The 17,192-nt window shown below is 46.6% G+C and overlaps 1 protein-coding gene across 1 annotated transcript in view; it reads left to right on the top strand.

Moving 5' to 3' along the window:
* Nucleotides 1–748: 748 nt before the first annotated feature.
* LOC134469174 (cholesterol 24-hydroxylase-like) overlaps nt 749–17,192 on the top strand; it is a 34,027-nt gene continuing 17,583 nt past the window's right edge. Inside the window, exons 1-6 of the mRNA XM_063223285.1 lie at nt 749–1,156; nt 1,335–1,415; nt 1,793–1,874; nt 2,352–2,425; nt 4,920–5,006; nt 12,364–12,502. Coding sequence (XP_063079355.1) covers nt 1,005–1,156; nt 1,335–1,415; nt 1,793–1,874; nt 2,352–2,425; nt 4,920–5,006; nt 12,364–12,502 — 615 coding nt within the window. The 5' untranslated portion in view covers nt 749–1,004. The remainder of the gene's footprint in view (nt 1,157–1,334; nt 1,416–1,792; nt 1,875–2,351; nt 2,426–4,919; nt 5,007–12,363; nt 12,503–17,192) is intronic.

The following is a 17,192-nucleotide window of genomic DNA, read 5'->3' as shown; positions in this document are numbered from 1 at the left end:
CATCTTTATTGTAATTAGAGATGGGATTTATGGCTCTTTAACGGGATCCGGATCTTAGTGGCTCGTTCCTTTCAAAGAGCCGTTCAAAAAACTGGCTCTTTTGGCTCTTTTTAATTATTTTTTTCAGTGTTTAGAATGTAATATTTTGACTCCACCTCAAGGCTATTTTGTCCAAACAACAACTGATTATTCTCCTGCTTCTAAAGACCATCTTTTGCCACTCTTTAAGGCAAACAATTGTGTTTTTTCCCAAATTAAATTACTCTGGTCAAGGTCACATGCTTAAAATTAATGAAAAATGAAGGAAATAACGGTCGAGTGGCTTAGTACACTGTCCCTGTCAAAATGAAGCAACGTAAAAGTATGGAGTACCCCTCCTGATGGTTGCAACAAGCAGGAATGCTTAAAAGGAGACCATATAAGCAAGGTGCAACTGTTCTCACAGCCTTCTGGTCATACTACAATTAACAAGAAAATGAAAAAGAGAAAATAATAATAATAATAACAACAACAACAACAACAACAACAACAACAATGATAATAGTGATAATAATAATAATAATAGGCATAATAATAATAATAATAATAATAATAATAATAATAATAATAATAATAATAATAATGACAATAATAACAAAACAAGACCCACAAAAAAGGCCCAGGTTTTTAGGCCTAAATAAAATTGTGTTGTATGGTATGGAATATCATAGGAATTCATTTCAGCAACTGAAATAGGCTACTCTTGGCATGTGTAAAATGGTTATTTTTAGTGGTTGCCATATGTGTTGACTTACAGCGTGTATTCACATAGGGCTACTTATTCTCGTTACAAAAGGTGTGCATGCTGCGTGATAGAAAAGCCTACCTTTGATACACATTCCTGTCCCAGCTGACTGCTGCTGTGGCTATGCAACACTAACCTGTTGTGTAAGTGATAAAAAGGGGGAGATTGTCATCTGAATGTGCTGACTTCCCACGCAGCCTAGGAAGGAAGCAACAACAGAATGGCATCAGTAGGAAGCCTAATTCTTGGATGGGCTGGATATCTGTTATTAATACTATTTGGGGTCATCTTAGTTGCGTTTGTCGGCTATGTCCTTTACGTAAAATACATTCATCTAAAATACGACCACATTCCGGGACCGCCGAGAGATAAGTAAGTGACGCAAATTATCACGATGAGAACGCATAGAAGTTAATACAGAGTTCACATTATGCGCATACACTATTGTGGAGGATTTCCGCTGCTGTGTTTTGTTAAAATGTGTTTAAAAAGCATGTGCACCATGACTTATTCGGTGGTTTCTCTCATTGCATGTTTTGTTGCTTTACAGCTTCCTACTTGGACATATGCCAACTATTCTATCAGACTCGAGAACACCAGGCCGCCATATCAACGAAAGATTTCTGGAATGGTAATTTAGCTACGCGCTACTTCATTTTTAAACTAGGCCTACTCACTGAACTTTTGAACTGCTGGTATCTGGCTTTGCGTATTGTGTCATCGTCTTCATTTGAACCACGTCTGCTGAGATGATCGTTTTCACAATATAATGATTTCAAAGCATAAATTACTGTATATCTTAAATTAAAGCAACCACTAGGTTTACATCGGTGTTTTACTGAACTAAACGTGAAGATGAGTGAGTGTGTTGCCAACCAAAACGAGTAGCTATGCCTATGGCAACCTGGTGATGACACTGGGCTGCATGGTTGCGCACAATTGGAGGCAATGAATTATGCCCTCTGTGAATAGAACTGATCACATGACTTTTCCACTTATACCCTATAGGGCTGAGCAATATGGCCCTGTGTGCAGAATCAACAGCTTACACAGTATCTTCCTCATTGTGTCTTGTCCAGAGGCAACCAAGGTAACAGCTCAAAAAACAGTCCAGTGTTCTCAAGTCTCCCTCTTTGGGAGTTAGTCTCACTCATTTGACCTTTTCTCACTCCACACTTAGTATTTCACACTATGAAACAAATCATTAGAAAGCCCTACTGCATTTGTTTTGTTTTTCAAGCATTTCCTTATTATTTGCATCCCTGTATGGAATGTCCATGAGGAGAATGTTTCTTAGCCAATGAGAAAACAGCATAGTCGGCCTATTAGCGTATGATTGGATCTATTCAAATATTATGCGTCCAAAATCACACAATACGTTCACCATAATTTAGAGCGGCATCATAGTGAAATCTCGCTCCTTACTGTGGTCAAAACTTGAGAGCCCTGAAAACACATAATACAGAGATCTAATATAACATATAATGTATTATATAATATAATAGGCCTATATAATATATGTTGTGCACAGATTATTCATAAACAGCCTCAATCTCTACATTTATAGGAGGTCTTGATGTCACCAAAGTATTCCAAAGATCCGTTTGTGTACAAGCGCCTGTTCAATCTGTTTGGTACAAGGTAATGTGATAGTCACACACAGACACACATAGCACACAGACATTTGAAGGCATAGAGAACGAAGTGATATTTTCCCGCTATATATTAGACTTAGTAACGGTTTATCCAAAACAATTTTAGTTATTTACTGTGGGAGTTGGATAAACGCTCTTGGTCACTACAGGAGACGTCATTGCCAACCCGTAGGGCTTGCAAATGGATACTGGTAGCACTGGCCAGCCAATCACTTGTAGCCCCAAAATGCATGCTCTACCTCCTATGGCACGCTGTAATAGTCATTGAAAAGTTAACTACCATAGTACTACACTACTATGAGATAACACAGGGCCTTTAGTAATGCACTATGACTTGGTCATTGCCATTTTGGTTAACAGCAAAACAGTGTGTCTTAACGGGTTAAGTGCATCCTATACGTCATTCTATTTGTTGCAATGATTGGTTGTAGCCAGGGCTCTAAATTAACTTTTTCCACCACCAGCCAATTTGGCTAGTAGACATTTTTTCTTACTAGCCAAATGGAAGGTCAACAAGCCATTTTTTTCTCACCAAAATAAACCATGCATTAATTATGTTGCTTTTAATTATTTTATTAAACTAAGCTATGTCCTCAACACAGATAAACAATATAAATATTATACTCAATATAATTCAGTCTATTCTATAATTATTTAGTAATTCTATTTTTATTTCCTGCATTTCATTATTTTTCATTCAATTTCCATATACTGCACAGACAGCCAAACACCTATTACCTCACACACCATCACCCAAACCTCACATACAGTATAGGCCTACAACTCACAACTCAACACAGCATGCCTTCAACACTAATGTCACACACATACCAGACTTTCAACATACACTAGCCAAACACACACACAACCAAACACTGCAAAACCTAATATCCCCTACACAGCATCACTTCACACACAGTGGTCCAAATACTATTGACAATGCACAGAAGACAGGTGAAGGGGAGAAGAGATGAAGGGAGGAGAAGGAGACGGAGAGGAGAAGGACAGGAGACACCCGCGCGCACGCACGCACACACACACACACACCCAGGGCTCTAAATTAACGGGCGCCAACACGCCAAATGCGGGTGAAAAATCATTTTGGCTGGTGGTGGAAAAAGTTAATTTAGAGCCCTGCACACACCTATACAGTGGGTGAATGATGTCTGCATTGTGTGTTTATGCTGCTGCTGCGTGACACCTTCAAGTTCCTCCAGGTTTACTTACAACGCTTGGAATGACAATTACCTTTACGCTATCAACTAGATAGGCCTACAGTATCTAATAAGACCACAGAGACCATGCTTACTTTGTTACTTTCGTCGCTAGTTTTTGTTATCTTTTTTTTCACTTACTCGTATATCCATGTCAAACTCGTGCAGGGTCTTTGCGATGGCGTGGGCGTTATTAGGAAACGACAATTCCATCGTTTGTAGTTGCGAGGACCTCGCAAATATCAGATGGCTTCTGACGGCAACGACACTGTTGTGACAAACAGCTGTCCTGTCCCTCCACTCACTCACGCCGTTTTCGCTCCACCAATTCTCTATTTCCGCTCACTGAACATATTTTATCAACACTAGTTCCAGCGCGCGGGTATCAAACTCGCAGCCAATGGATTTGAGGCTGCCTTATTGTGATTAACGGTCAGACAATGGGTGTGGGATAGGCGACGTTTTAACGTTCATCAGACGGCAGCTACAGATCTGTGCGGGCAGCTGTTTAGCGTTCAGTCGGAGGCGCGCTACCGGCCAATTTGGCTAGTGGATTATTTTTTCTACCAGCCAAAATGATTTTTCACCCGCATTTGGCGTGTTGGCGCCCGTTAATTTAGAGCCCTGGTTGTAGCACTACTCTACTAAATACAGAGGGAAATTTTGAAAAGCAACATTTTATCCCATCTCCTGCTTGCATCATGTTTCTATAGACCAGGGGTGGGCCGTTATTTTGATCCAATTTTGATTCCACACTATCCTTAGTCTTAAGGGGTTTCAGATGATACAAGGCTAAGGACACTGTTTTCAATTAAATTCATTCCCTTACAATGTGCAAGGATGAAATAGCAGCATAAATTATTGCCAATTATATTGACACAGGGAAGTGAGCTGCGTCACTTCCCTGTGTCAATATAATTGACAATAATGTATGCTGCTATTTCATCCTTTGCCGGCCCACATTTTAAATTCAATGTTTCAAGAAGGAGGAGGCCGCACCTCGCATAGTAGCGTTGCACACTGAAGAAGGCACACGCCGAAACGCGTCTGTGCAATACAAAACACTACTATGCAAGGTGCGGCCTCCTCCTTCTTGAAACGGATGAAATAGGCCACATGTGATGTGACCCCTCGGCCACCTCTGCTACCCACCCTACCCTACCTCATCTTGTTGGGGGTTTTCTTGCTACTAGGCTTGATATTGGGCCTGAAAGGCCTGTGTATCTTCTCAGTCAATGTTCGCGTCTTGACTGCTGTCTCTATCAGATTTCTTGGAACTGGCCTTGTGACCGCCATGGACCATGAGTCATGGTACAAGCAACGCAGGATCATGGACCCCGCATTCAGCAGTGTGTGAGTGACACAGATTCAATCACCTGATCATTCATGTTACAGTAAATTGCAATAACTAGACAATTGTGTTTAAAGGTACTTAATTATTCTTAGGTACAGGATACAATCCCTGTTGTAAAGTGTGGTTAGACTACACAGTCTCACCCCAAGTAGTCGATATCTGAGTACCTTTGACCAGACTGCAATTTTTGACGTCTTGGGTATTCCTTCCACGTCACATTTTGACTATGTCCTCAAAGGCGCCCCCTTGTGGCAGCATAACGTCATTGAGGTTAGGTTTAGGAATAGGTTTAGGGTTAGGCCAGATAGTCAAAATGTGACGTGGAAGGAATACCCAAGACGTCAAAAATTGCAGTCTGGTCCAAGGTAGTCAGAAATTGACTACTTGGGGTGAGACTGCGTTGGGTTAGATGGCCTGCTCAAGAACCCTGAATAGGGATGTCGAAGATATGATACGATACGATTATTTTTTTTATTCAATATCTTTACAGGAAAATTGTATTACAGATCATTCTTTTTCTATTCTATTGAAAGGGAAAAAACCCTAGGAAGCTGCACTCAGCTGCTTAAAGCGGGGAACCCAAAAGACAAAGATCTTATTAGTACAAGATTCAGACCCTCCCATGGTCTCTGGACTTTCTATTAGCACTAGTATCCTGACGGGTGTTGTCTTGAGTGTTAAGTACAGTGGTGAAAGTAAGGGGGTGGCAGGGGGTGCGTAGCACCAGTATAAACTTTTCAGCAGGTACGCAGCGCAAGTAAGAAAAGGGTTACTGCTGACCAAAATCCCACATTTGAGGGGGGGGGATTAAGGTGCGAGATTTAAGTTGAAAACACATACAACTTCACTATGCCATTAGATTCAAGTGTCATATAATCTAAAGACAATAGCTCAAAGATGTCACGGTTCAGACAGACGACCAGAGGACCACAATTGCGTCACACAGAAAGTTTATTGAAAACTTGAGGGGGAAGGGAAGTTGGGAGAGTGAGGGTTCTGCTGGATCCAAGAGTTACCGGGATTCCAGGGTTCGTCCAACGTGCTGTGTGTGCGTCCCCCCCCAGTGGCAGAGATTAGTCCAAAGGAGCCGGTGGTAGGTGGTCCGGAAGTCCTGGGGGGGGGAACACAAACACAACAGCACGGTGAAACAGGGCAGAAGTACAGTTCAGGGAGAATCCAAAATCGTTGTGCAGAGACAGAAGGCAGGTCAGAATTACCGGGGTAGAAGAGTAGTCAAGAGTCGTGAAGGCAGAAGGCAGGTCGGGTTTTCCGGGGCAGAAGAGTAGTCAGGATACAGGCAGGTTCAGGGTCAAGATACAGGAGTCAGAGAGAAGACAGCAAACTGGTTCCGGGTGTGGAATTGCAGACGATCTGACAAAGTTGAGCTGTGAGAAGAGGCTTTAAATACTGGGAGAGGTTAGTGGGTAATGCAGCGCAGCTGGCAGAGTAATCAGAGCAGAGTGGTGCAAGGAGAGGTTGGTGAGTGGATAATGTAGCGCAGCTGGCCAGGTAATTAGAGCAGAGCAGGGAAGGGACAGGTGGAACTAGTTTGGGTGAGTAGAGAGAGCGGTGAGCAGAGTGGCAGGTAATGGGAACCAATTAAGGTGGTGAACTGGTGGAGTGAGAGGGCTCATGACAGAACCCCCCACCCAAGGGACGGCCCCAGAAGTCCCAAGAGCAACATCACGTCGGGCGGGAGGAGGGGAGCCGGCGGAGGGTTAGAACTCCTCGGAACGGTCAGAGCGAGCGCCCTCATCCTCCGAGGAAGCCGGAGGTCCAAGGTCGGGGACAGGGCCCAAGACAGGGTCAGGGTCAGGCACAGGACAGGTGGCCGAGCGGGCAGGACGACCAGGGGCCCTTCTGAGATGGCCCCCACGGGTCACAGGCTGCGGGACAGAGTCAGGGTCAGGCACAGGACGGGAGGCCGGGCGGTCAGGAACCCCTCTGGGGCGCCCCCTCCGGATTGCAGGCTGATCAGGATGCCGCTGGTGGAAGCTGGTGATGAGGGCCCGATCCACAATCCGACCAGCCGGCACCCATGTCCTCTCCTCTGGTCCATAGCCCTCCCAGTCGACGAGGTAATGGAGGCCCCTACCTCTGCGTCTGGACCGAAGCAGGCGGCGGACGGTGTATACTGGACCACCATCGACAAGGCGTGGAGGAGGAGGAGGGGGTGCAGCAGGAACCAGCGGACTCTCATGAAGGGGTTTAATCTTTGACACATGGAAAGTCGGGTGCACCCTCATGGAATTGGGCAGTCGGAGCCGGACAGCAGTTGGGCTGATCACCCTCTGGATGGGGAATGGACCAAGGAACCTGGGCGCCAGCTTTCGTGATTCCACTTTTAGTGGGATGTCCTTGGATGACAACCACACCCTTTGGCCCACACGGTAGGCGGGCGCAGGGATTCTCCGACGGTTGGCCCCGGTAGTGTAGCTGGTAACGGATTTGAGGAGGGTGGCTCGGGCTTGTGACCAGGTGCGACGACATCGACGGGCAAAAGCAAGTGCAGATGGGCAGGTAACCTCCCCTTCCTGGCTGGCAAATAGAGGAGGCTGGTATCCATAGACACATTGAAAGGGGGACATACCGATGGCAGAGCTGGTCAGAGAATTGTGTGCGTACTCCACCCATGTCAATTGCTGTGACCAGGAGTGAGGGTTGCGGGACGACATGCATCGCAGTGCCTTCTCAAGCTCCTGATTTGTCCGCTCTGACTGCCCATTGGATTGGGGATGAAATCCAGAAGTTAGACTGACTGTGGCTCCCAGCAGGTGGCAGAACTCCTTCCAAAAGGCAGAGGAGAATTGTGGGCCACGGTCAGAAACTACATCCTTGGGCAGACCGTGGATGCGGAAGACGTGTTCCAGGACCACCTGGGCAGTCTCCTTGGCGGTTGGGAGCTTGGGGAGAGGAATGAAGTGTGCCATTTTGCTGAATCTGTCGACTATGGTGAGAATGACAGTCATACCGCTGGAAGGGGGCAGGCCCGTAACAAAGTCAAGGGAGATGTGAGACCAGGGACGTGTGGGCACAGGCAGGGGCTGCAGCAATCCGGCTGGGGGCTGGCAGGACGACTTGTTTTGGCTGCAGATGGGACAGGCTTGGACGAATTCCCGTACATCCTTTTTCAGAGAGGGCCACCAGAATCTCTGGTCAAGCAGGTCGTAGGTGCGGTTGGAGCCGGGGTGACAGGCTAGGCGGGAGTCGTGTCCCCATTGAATGACCTGGGACCTGAGATTTTCGGGAACAAAGAGGCGGTCAACTGGACAAGTGCTGAGACCTGGCTGGTTACGAAGAGCTTTCAGCACCCGTTCTTCGACATCCCAGGTCAGAGCTGCTACAATGCAGGGACTGGGCAGAATCGGTGCAGGATCCCTGGAGGGAGTGTCACCTTTCTGGAATTGGCGGGAGAGGGCATCTGGCTTGGTGTTGCGTGATCCAGGCCGGTATGACAGAGTGAAGTTAAACCGCGTGAAGAAGAGGGCCCAGCGGGACTGCCTGGAGTTCAACCGTTTGGCCGTGCGGATGTACTCCAAGTTTTTATGATCAGTCCAAACGAGGAATGGGACGGTGGACCCCTCCAGCCAGTGACGCCACTCCTCCAGGGCAAGCTTTACAGCTAGCAGCTCTCGGTTCCCTATGTCATAATTGCACTCAGCGGGGGACAACCGACGTGAGAAAAACGCACAGGGATGGAGCTTTTTATCCTCTGCAGCCCACTGGGAAATCACAGCACCAACTCCCACATCAGAGGCATCCACCTCCACAATGAATTGCCGGTCCACATCAGGCATCTGGAGAATGGGAGCGGAGGTGAACCTTGCCTTGAGGATACTGAAGGCCTTGTCGGCTGCTGGGGTCCAGGTGAAGGGTTGCTTGGTGCTGGTTAGAGCAGTCAGAGGGGCGGCAACAGTACTGTAGTTCCTGACAAACTTTCTATAAAAGTTAGCAAACCCCAAGAACTGCTGCAGCTTCTTTCTGTTCTCCGGAACTGGCCATGAACTGACTGCAGACACCTTGGCTGGATCCATTTGGATACTTCCCTCTGCCACAATGTACCCCAGGAAGGCCACAGTCTTGACGTGAAACTCACATTTTTCCGCCTTGACATAAAGGGAATTCTCCAGGAGACGGTGAAGGACTTGCTGGACATGGCGGGTGTGGTCAGACAGGCTTCTGGAGAATATTAAAATGTCATCGAGGTAAATGAAGACAAATTGGTTTAACATATCCCGCAGCACGTCGTTCACAAGAGCCTGGAACACACCAGGAGCATTTGTGAGGCCAAAGGGCATAACCAGATACTCGTAGTGGCCTGTTGGTGTATTGAATGCGGTCTTCCATTCATCCCCCTCCCGGATCCGCACTAGGTGGTATGCGTTTCTGAGATCCAATTTGGTAAAGACTGTAGCTCCCTGGAGCAACTCAAAGGCAGAGGTGAGCAAAGGCAGAGGGTAACGGTTCTTCACCGTGATGTCGTTGAGGCCCCTGTAATCGATGCAGGGGCGAAGGGATCCGTCTTTCTTCCCCACAAAGAAGAAGCCGGCACCAGCAGGAGATGAAGATGGACGGATTAACCCTGCGGACAGAGAGTCATTGATGTAGTCCTCCATGGACTGTCTCTCAGGAGCAGACAATGAATAGAGGCGGCCCTTGGGAGGAGCTGTTCCAGGGAGGAGGTCGATGGCACAGTCGTATGGCCGGTGAGGGGGCAGGCATGTGGCTCTTGCTTTGTTGAACACTTCTCTGAGACTGTGGTAGCATTCCGGGACATTGGCAAGGTCTGGAGCAGAGTTGGTGGGTACTGGCCGTTTGGGTAAGCCGGCAGCAAGCAGGCAGGTTCGATGGCAGTCCTCTCCCCACGCCCTGATCACCCCGGTCACCCAGTCGAGCTGAGGGTTGTGCCGGCGGAGCCATGGGTAACCCAGGATGAGGGGCTGGCCTGGGGAATGGAGCAGGTGAAACTGGATGGTTTCTTGATGGTTTCCGGACAGATTCATTGAGACAGGGGCCGTGACATGAGTGACCGATCCGAGTAAGTGTCCATCCAGCGCCCGGGCAGGAATAGGGGGGGTCAAACGGTGGCTCTCTAGTCCCAGTTGGCGTGCCAGCTTGATGTCCATTATGTTGGCTTCGGCACCAGAATCCACCAGAGCAGCCAGGGTGTGAGTTGAGTCAGAGAGACAGAGGTGAACTTGCAGCAGGGGTTTGCGGTCGGAGGACTGGACGGTCATTGAGCTCAACCGGACTCCCCCTAGGTCCGGTGAGCTTCGGCTTTTAAAGGACAGGTGGCAACACGATGTGAATCACCGCCACAGTAGAGACAGAGGTTTGAGGTGAAGCGGCGCTGGCGTTCGGCTGGAGTGAGAGAGGCTCGCCCAATTTCCATGGGCTCAGACTGGTCAAGCTGGCTTGGTTGGGTAGCAGTAGGTGGCAGGGGCCCAGTCGAATTTCTCCGAATGCCAGTGGTTGGTGGATTTTGGCGCCCCCTCTCACGACGGCGGGTCTGTATCCTTCTGTCGATCCGGACAGCCAGTGCGATGGCTTCATCAAGGGTGGAAGGCAGTTCATGGGAGACCAACTCATCCTTGATGTAGTCGGCCAAGCTGTTGAAGAACGCGTCCACCAGCGATGGTGTGTTCCAAGAACTTCTTCTTGCCAGGGTTCGGAAGTCGATGGAATGGTCTGCAACTGTTCGTCTGCCTTGCCGAATACTGAAAAGCTCACGGGATGCCTCTGCGGTTGGAGAATCCAAGTCAAACACTTTCAGCATCTCCTCAGCAAACAGGTCGAAGGTTGCACATGCAGGGGTCTGGCGTTCAAACTCTGCTGTTCCCCAGAGTCGAGCTCGGCCCGTCAGGTGTGTGATGGCATAACCGACTTTAGCCCCTTCCGTGGCAAAGGTCCTTGGCTGCAAGGAAAACTGAAGTCGGCAGCTAATCAGGAATGGCCGGACCTGGGATGAATCGCCGTTGAACCGCTCTGGGTTTCCAATCTTGGGTTCTGGGGCAAGCGCCGCGGCTGCAGTGGCTGGGGCAGAGGACTCGGCTGCTGGGCTGGTGGGCAGACTGGCTGGAGCTGGACTGGTGGGCAGACTGGCTGGAGCTGGGCTGGCGGGCAGAACGGCTGGGGCAAGGCCGGCAGGTAGAGCGGCTGGGGTAAGGTTGGTGAGGAGCTGGATGATTAAGCCGAGTTGTTGTTGCTGGTGCTGGACCTGTTGCTGTTGCTGCTGGAACTGCTGCTGTTGCTGCTGGAACTGCTGATGTTGTTGGTGGCCGACCTGTAGCAGGGAGGCAATGTCGCCGCTCATGCGGGTTACCTCTCTCTCAGCATTTTCCAGACGTTGCATGGCGGTGGGTTGCTCAGGCTCATCGGTTTCCATGTTGGGGGAAGTGTGCGCTGGGTCCATAGTGGTCAGATCGTACTGTCACGGTTCAGACAGACGACCAGAGGACCACAATTGCGTCACACAGAAAGTTTATTGAAAACTTGAGGGGGAAGGGAAGTTGGGAGAGTGAGGGTTCTGCTGGATCCAAGAGTTACCGGGATTCCAGGGTTCGTCCAACGTGCTGTGTGTGCGTCCCCCCCCAGTGGCAGAGATTAGTCCAAAGGAGCCGGTGGTAGGTGGTCCGGAAGTCCTGGGGGGGGGAACACAAACACAACAGCACGGTGAAACAGGGCAGAAGTACAGTTCAGGGAGAATCCAAAATCGTTGTGCAGAGACAGAAGGCAGGTCAGAATTACCGGGGTAGAAGAGTAGTCAAGAGTCGTGAAGGCAGAAGGCAGGTCGGGTTTTCCGGGGCAGAAGAGTAGTCAGGATACAGGCAGGTTCAGGGTCAAGATACAGGAGTCAGAGAGAAGACAGCAAACTGGTTCCGGGTGTGGAATTGCAGACGATCTGACAAAGTTGAGCTGTGAGAAGAGGCTTTAAATACTGGGAGAGGTTAGTGGGTAATGCAGCGCAGCTGGCAGAGTAATCAGAGCAGAGTGGTGCAAGGAGAGGTTGGTGAGTGGATAATGTAGCGCAGCTGGCCAGGTAATTAGAGCAGAGCAGGGAAGGGACAGGTGGAACTAGTTTGGGTGAGTAGAGAGAGCGGTGAGCAGAGTGGCAGGTAATGGGAACCAATTAAGGTGGTGAACTGGTGGAGTGAGAGGGCTCATGACAAAGGATACCCGATATAGGCCTACTCCTCCTGAAGTGTGATCCTGAAGTGAGATCTGTAGTGCACATGTGCCTAATTTATTTGCGCTCTTTCTATTATTGGCAATCAGTTATCATCCTACCTTGGGTGTTTTGTTTGTATATGTGTGGTCAACTTTGTTTGTCATGTCTGTGATGATGTAATATTGCAGATATCTGAGAGGTCTGATTGACACCTTCAATGAGAGAGCCGAGCGCTTGATGACCAAACTGAGTGAGTTTGCAGACAGTGAGGAGCCTGTGCACATGCACAAGATGATCAACTCATTCACCATGGATGTCATCACAAAGGTCTATATGTAGTCTACTGTTATGATAGTACATATGATGTAATGTTATGATACTGTTAGGATAGTACATACTGAGTTACTAATATGTTTGACCCATTTATGCTGCATGTTGCGTTGCACAACATTGGCCCTGGTGCCTGGAGCTGCATGACACAACATTGACGTTTTGACTTGACGTTTAAATGCAACTTATTTTTTGTGTTAAAGGATAGTTCCGGCGTAAAATGAAAGTTTCACCATCGCTTTCCCATGCCACATAATGTATCTAATGATGAGCCATTCCGGGCAATGCCGCGCCGTTATGGAGTTAGCTTATTTTAAGCTTTTTGGTGAAAAACGCAGCCAACGCATCACGGCGGGGCCAATTATAAACCTATTCTTTTCTGATGTTTCCCCGCTATAAACAACTTCAAAAACGCTACACACTTCATCACAAAGGTCTCGTCAATCAAACCGAGGCACAGAGAATGTCATCGAACCACACAATCTTTCACTGGCCAGTGTTTTCAGAGGGGTCTCACTGTTGCAACTCTCTGACCCGGATGCAGGCTACTCAATCAGGTGGCTAGGTAGGCTAAACATGGTCCGCGGTTCGCACCGGCTACGACCGTAAAATGAAAAGCTGGAACCCCGACCGTTTTCACCGACTGCCACTGTCTAAACCAGCCATATTACGGGAATGGCTAATAGCATTAGAAGTGGACGAAACTGACATAAAAACCCGGAGGGATCGCTACTACCGTGTGTGGAGGGAGAATTTCGAGGATGATGGATGATGGCTACAAGAAGAGTAAGGGAGATGGACCTAAACGAAACCGTCTAAATGTATAAATTTGTCTGGCTCATGAATCTTGACTGTGAATCTGTGTGGTTGCAATACCGCGCGTCTTTGCCAGCAAGCACTTTATTTTGGGAGGGCATACAGACAGTGGTGCAGTAAATGTAGCCCACTACAGGAGATAAATACACTGTCAAAACAAACTAGCGCGGGATGGCAAGTGAAATTGTGAAATTGTGCGACCTGAGGCATTCGATGTGGTTGATGTCAAGCATGCTAGAGTAGTTTCAGTGAAGTAGACTCTAATGACCAGGGCGCGCGAGGTCAGATGGACCATTACGCAACGGAGGAGGGCTGGAGGAATTTATACTAGAAGTACTCTTACAGATGTAAGTACACCACCAGTGGTGTGTTATTACGAATTCGAGACGATTCGTGTAATGAATTGTTGAGAGGGGACCATTCGAACAAAACGTTGGACCATTAGTAGAAGGCATGGGGCGTTTCGTGCAGTACCTGAGGATTTTTCGTCAAAGACCTAAGGACGTTACGTTCAACCCATGCAAACCTTTCGTTTAACTGGGCAGATGTTTAGTTTAGTCTGCCTATTTTATTAGCCTATTATTTTTATATTTTATCAAACTTGTGTGCCTACCACCACAATGCAATGAAAACAAAAATCGAACCGTGTAGAAAGTGCGTGCGTGCGTCTCTATTTTTTTAAATTAATTTTTCATTTTAGTTCAGTTTTTTATCATTAGGCCATTTCATAGCCTATTTTATAAATATACTATATCGTAGCGGACTGCCTCTGCCTCCTCCGGAGTGAGATAGCAGCGTTACCCCCTGTGCACTACATCTGTCTATATATATGTGATGCGATCTGGGAAAACCCGTCGGATGTCGCGCTGGCCCTTTCTCAGGAAACAGCGAAAATAGGTCGAGAAGAAATGTTTTCCTGAAATCGGTTTTTAATTAAATTGTTGTTGTTTAACATCTTGTCTATCATCTCTGAAAATATTTTGTCTGAAATCGCTGTTTTAATGTGTTAAAATGAAGATTTAAATGGCCCGCTGTGTGGTGAGAAGGGAGGCAGCCGTGAGCAGTCTGCCTACGCAGCCAACGTGCTGACTACGTTTGTAGCGCAGGGGCGCGCGAGATTGAGGGAAAACATAAGCACGCGCAGGAGTTTGTAGACTTGAAAGGCTCAGATTTTGCTCGTGTGTAGAATTTCTAGGCCTGGCCACTCATTGTCAGCGCATCTGAACGCCTTCTGTCTCGATGAAGCAGAGTTTTCGCTCTAGTTATAGCCTAGGTCTAAAGAAAGAAGGAACAACATTCCAATGAACACAAAGAAACAGTAGGCGACACCTCTCCGTGGATCGGAGCCGTCGAGCCCTGCGTGTTTGTCAAGTCCAGTCTTATGTGCCTCTTGCAGACTTTTATAGGCTACAACTGCGATTAGGCTACTAAACGGCACTGGAATAGATTTCATTTTTTTTAATTGGAGAGCTCACAGGCAAACCTAAAACTAAAGCGCCCACGGGATTTATCTATCGCGAAAGGTGTCATTTATTTTTACTGCGATGTGTGTAGTCCTACACTTGTCATAATAAACTGCTGAATTGGAAGATGCTGATGTGGCCAAGACAGGTTGTTAGGTTTCTGTAATTTAGGTTAAAGAAGCCTCATCATCTCAGATGGGGAAGATTAAAATGCCTTTATTTAGAACCGTGCCAAATGTAGCCTATGTGTTCATTTAAAACGTTTTCAACAATCCGTTTCCAGAGTCAGTCTGAGATACTCGGTGACGTTAAAACCTAATTCATGTCAGTCCTTTCCCGCGACGCACCAGACAATGAAGAAAAACGCGTCTCCACTCTATTTTGTGCTGCGTGCTGCAGAGGGTCAAAAGTGCTCTTGTAGGCTACTATTCCGAGGCAGCCCATAGCGAAATCTTTTGCCGCACTGGTAGGCTATACACACTTTGTCATAATAGCCTACGCTGTGCTGAATTGTCGTGTGTCGTGGATTTGCTCATATTGGTCCTAATATTATAAAAGCGCACTGGATCATTTCAGATTTTGAAAAATAATATGCCTATGCATTTATGTCTTGTCTACCTAATGGGTTCAGTTAACACATCTTCAACAGTCAATTTTAAAAAGTCAAACTGAGATGCTCCGTGACTTTCACCTCAGTCTTTCAAATCGCCTAAGTCATTTCAAGCGTGAGATAGTGAAGAAGATAAGCGCGGAGAAAACCTTTTCTCTTCTATAATGTCTGCTAATGTATTTCTCTTCTATAATGAGCTGCCTGCTGCAGAGTGTAAAAAACAAAGCGGTCTCGACCGTCTTGTAGCCTACTACAAGTAATCCGAGGCTTGTTTTTTTTTTGTTTTTTGCGTGGAGCTGGTGGGTTTGGAAGCGCGCAAAACCATGTTTACCTCCAAGCAGAGAGCTCATTGCACTTTTCCGAGACACTGATGGTTCCCATGTTTGCATTTCTGGCACATTTTGTTGATATTTTCGCTTCATACCCTAAACGGTAAGAAATGTACAATACACGTCATTCATTTCTTTTCCTGAACTGCTTTAGGAACCTATTTAAAAATGGCAAAAGTTGGGCAGTAAAGTACGAATAGGCTACATAACTACACATGTCGAATCAATAGACCCAATTTAATTTGAAATTATATTCTATGCACACAGGCCACTATGTAGCCTATTAGACGACCTACAGTAGCCAGCAGTTTGGGTGTCTCAGGGAGACAAAAAAAAACATGGAAGACGCCATAGGCTAATAGGCCTAGTGAAAATTAATGAAATGACATTGGTTCAGCCGATTTGAAATGGACATGCGGTAGGTAGTGTTTGATGAGTAGCCTTCTGTTTTTTTTTTTTACTATAATAATAATAATAATAATAATAATAATAATAATAATCTGAATATCAAAGCCAAATGCAATGTGCTACTCTTGCTCTGTTGCATCAAACAATATTTTTTTCCAGTGTTTTGTTGTCCTCAGAAGTAGTGCCGTTGGATTACAAATAAATACATGAAATTAATTAATTCCCTAAGTTTTGCTTTCATTCGGGTATTGCTTCTTGAGCTTACTTTTTTGAGTCATGAAAATGGTCAATGATGTAATCTAGAGCAGTAGCCTAACTGGTAATTGATGTTGATTCATCGTTCTAAATTAAACCTACCAAATCTGAATAAGGACTTTGCCTGTAACATTTTCTTCCTTTCTTCATAATATTCTAGATTAAAGTTGCAAGCTAACATGTAAACAGTTGGAGAACTCAATGTGCATTCATTTGAAATTAATTTCATTGGCCCTATGTCATACTCTAAGTACTCCAACTGTGGTGAGGGACTAGGGGCGGAGGCGACTTCTAAGATGAGTTAGCTCGGTTATGGTGATGCTCAGGGGGGTGGGGCTGTGCTATGGTCATGAATGAGAGCAAACTTCAACTAGAGACAATACAGAAGGAGGAGACTATTCTTAAAGAGGTACCTTCACCAAAAAACTGTCTTGCCCGTATCTGCCACCATCAGTGCGGCATCCTGAGCATCGTACTAGGAGGCTGCACTGCTTTCTCCCTATGTGGCTGTCATAGGACAGTCTAGACTGTAGATTACAGTTCTGCAGAGAATGACCTAACTTCCAGCAATCTCAAAGGAAAACACTAGGCTGCACAGTAGATACTTAAATTTATATTTTTTTACATGGTGGCGTGAAAGAATCATTACATTGTGTTGAAGTAGAAAACAATGCTCTTACAAAAAATTGGAGTGATCCAAGTGCCTAGAATGGTTCAGTTGTACAGTAGTCTAATAACTATAATATTCATAATAATAATTACTAATATGATATTAATTACTATCCATAAGAACGTGCCATCCATGC

This window comes from Engraulis encrasicolus, chromosome 18, assembly GCF_034702125.1.
Source record: "Engraulis encrasicolus isolate BLACKSEA-1 chromosome 18, IST_EnEncr_1.0, whole genome shotgun sequence".
Classification (NCBI taxonomy): Eukaryota; Metazoa; Chordata; class Actinopteri; order Clupeiformes; family Engraulidae; genus Engraulis; species Engraulis encrasicolus.
Note: the sequence above shows the minus strand (reverse complement) of the source record. Positions and strands in the feature narration are given on the sequence as shown.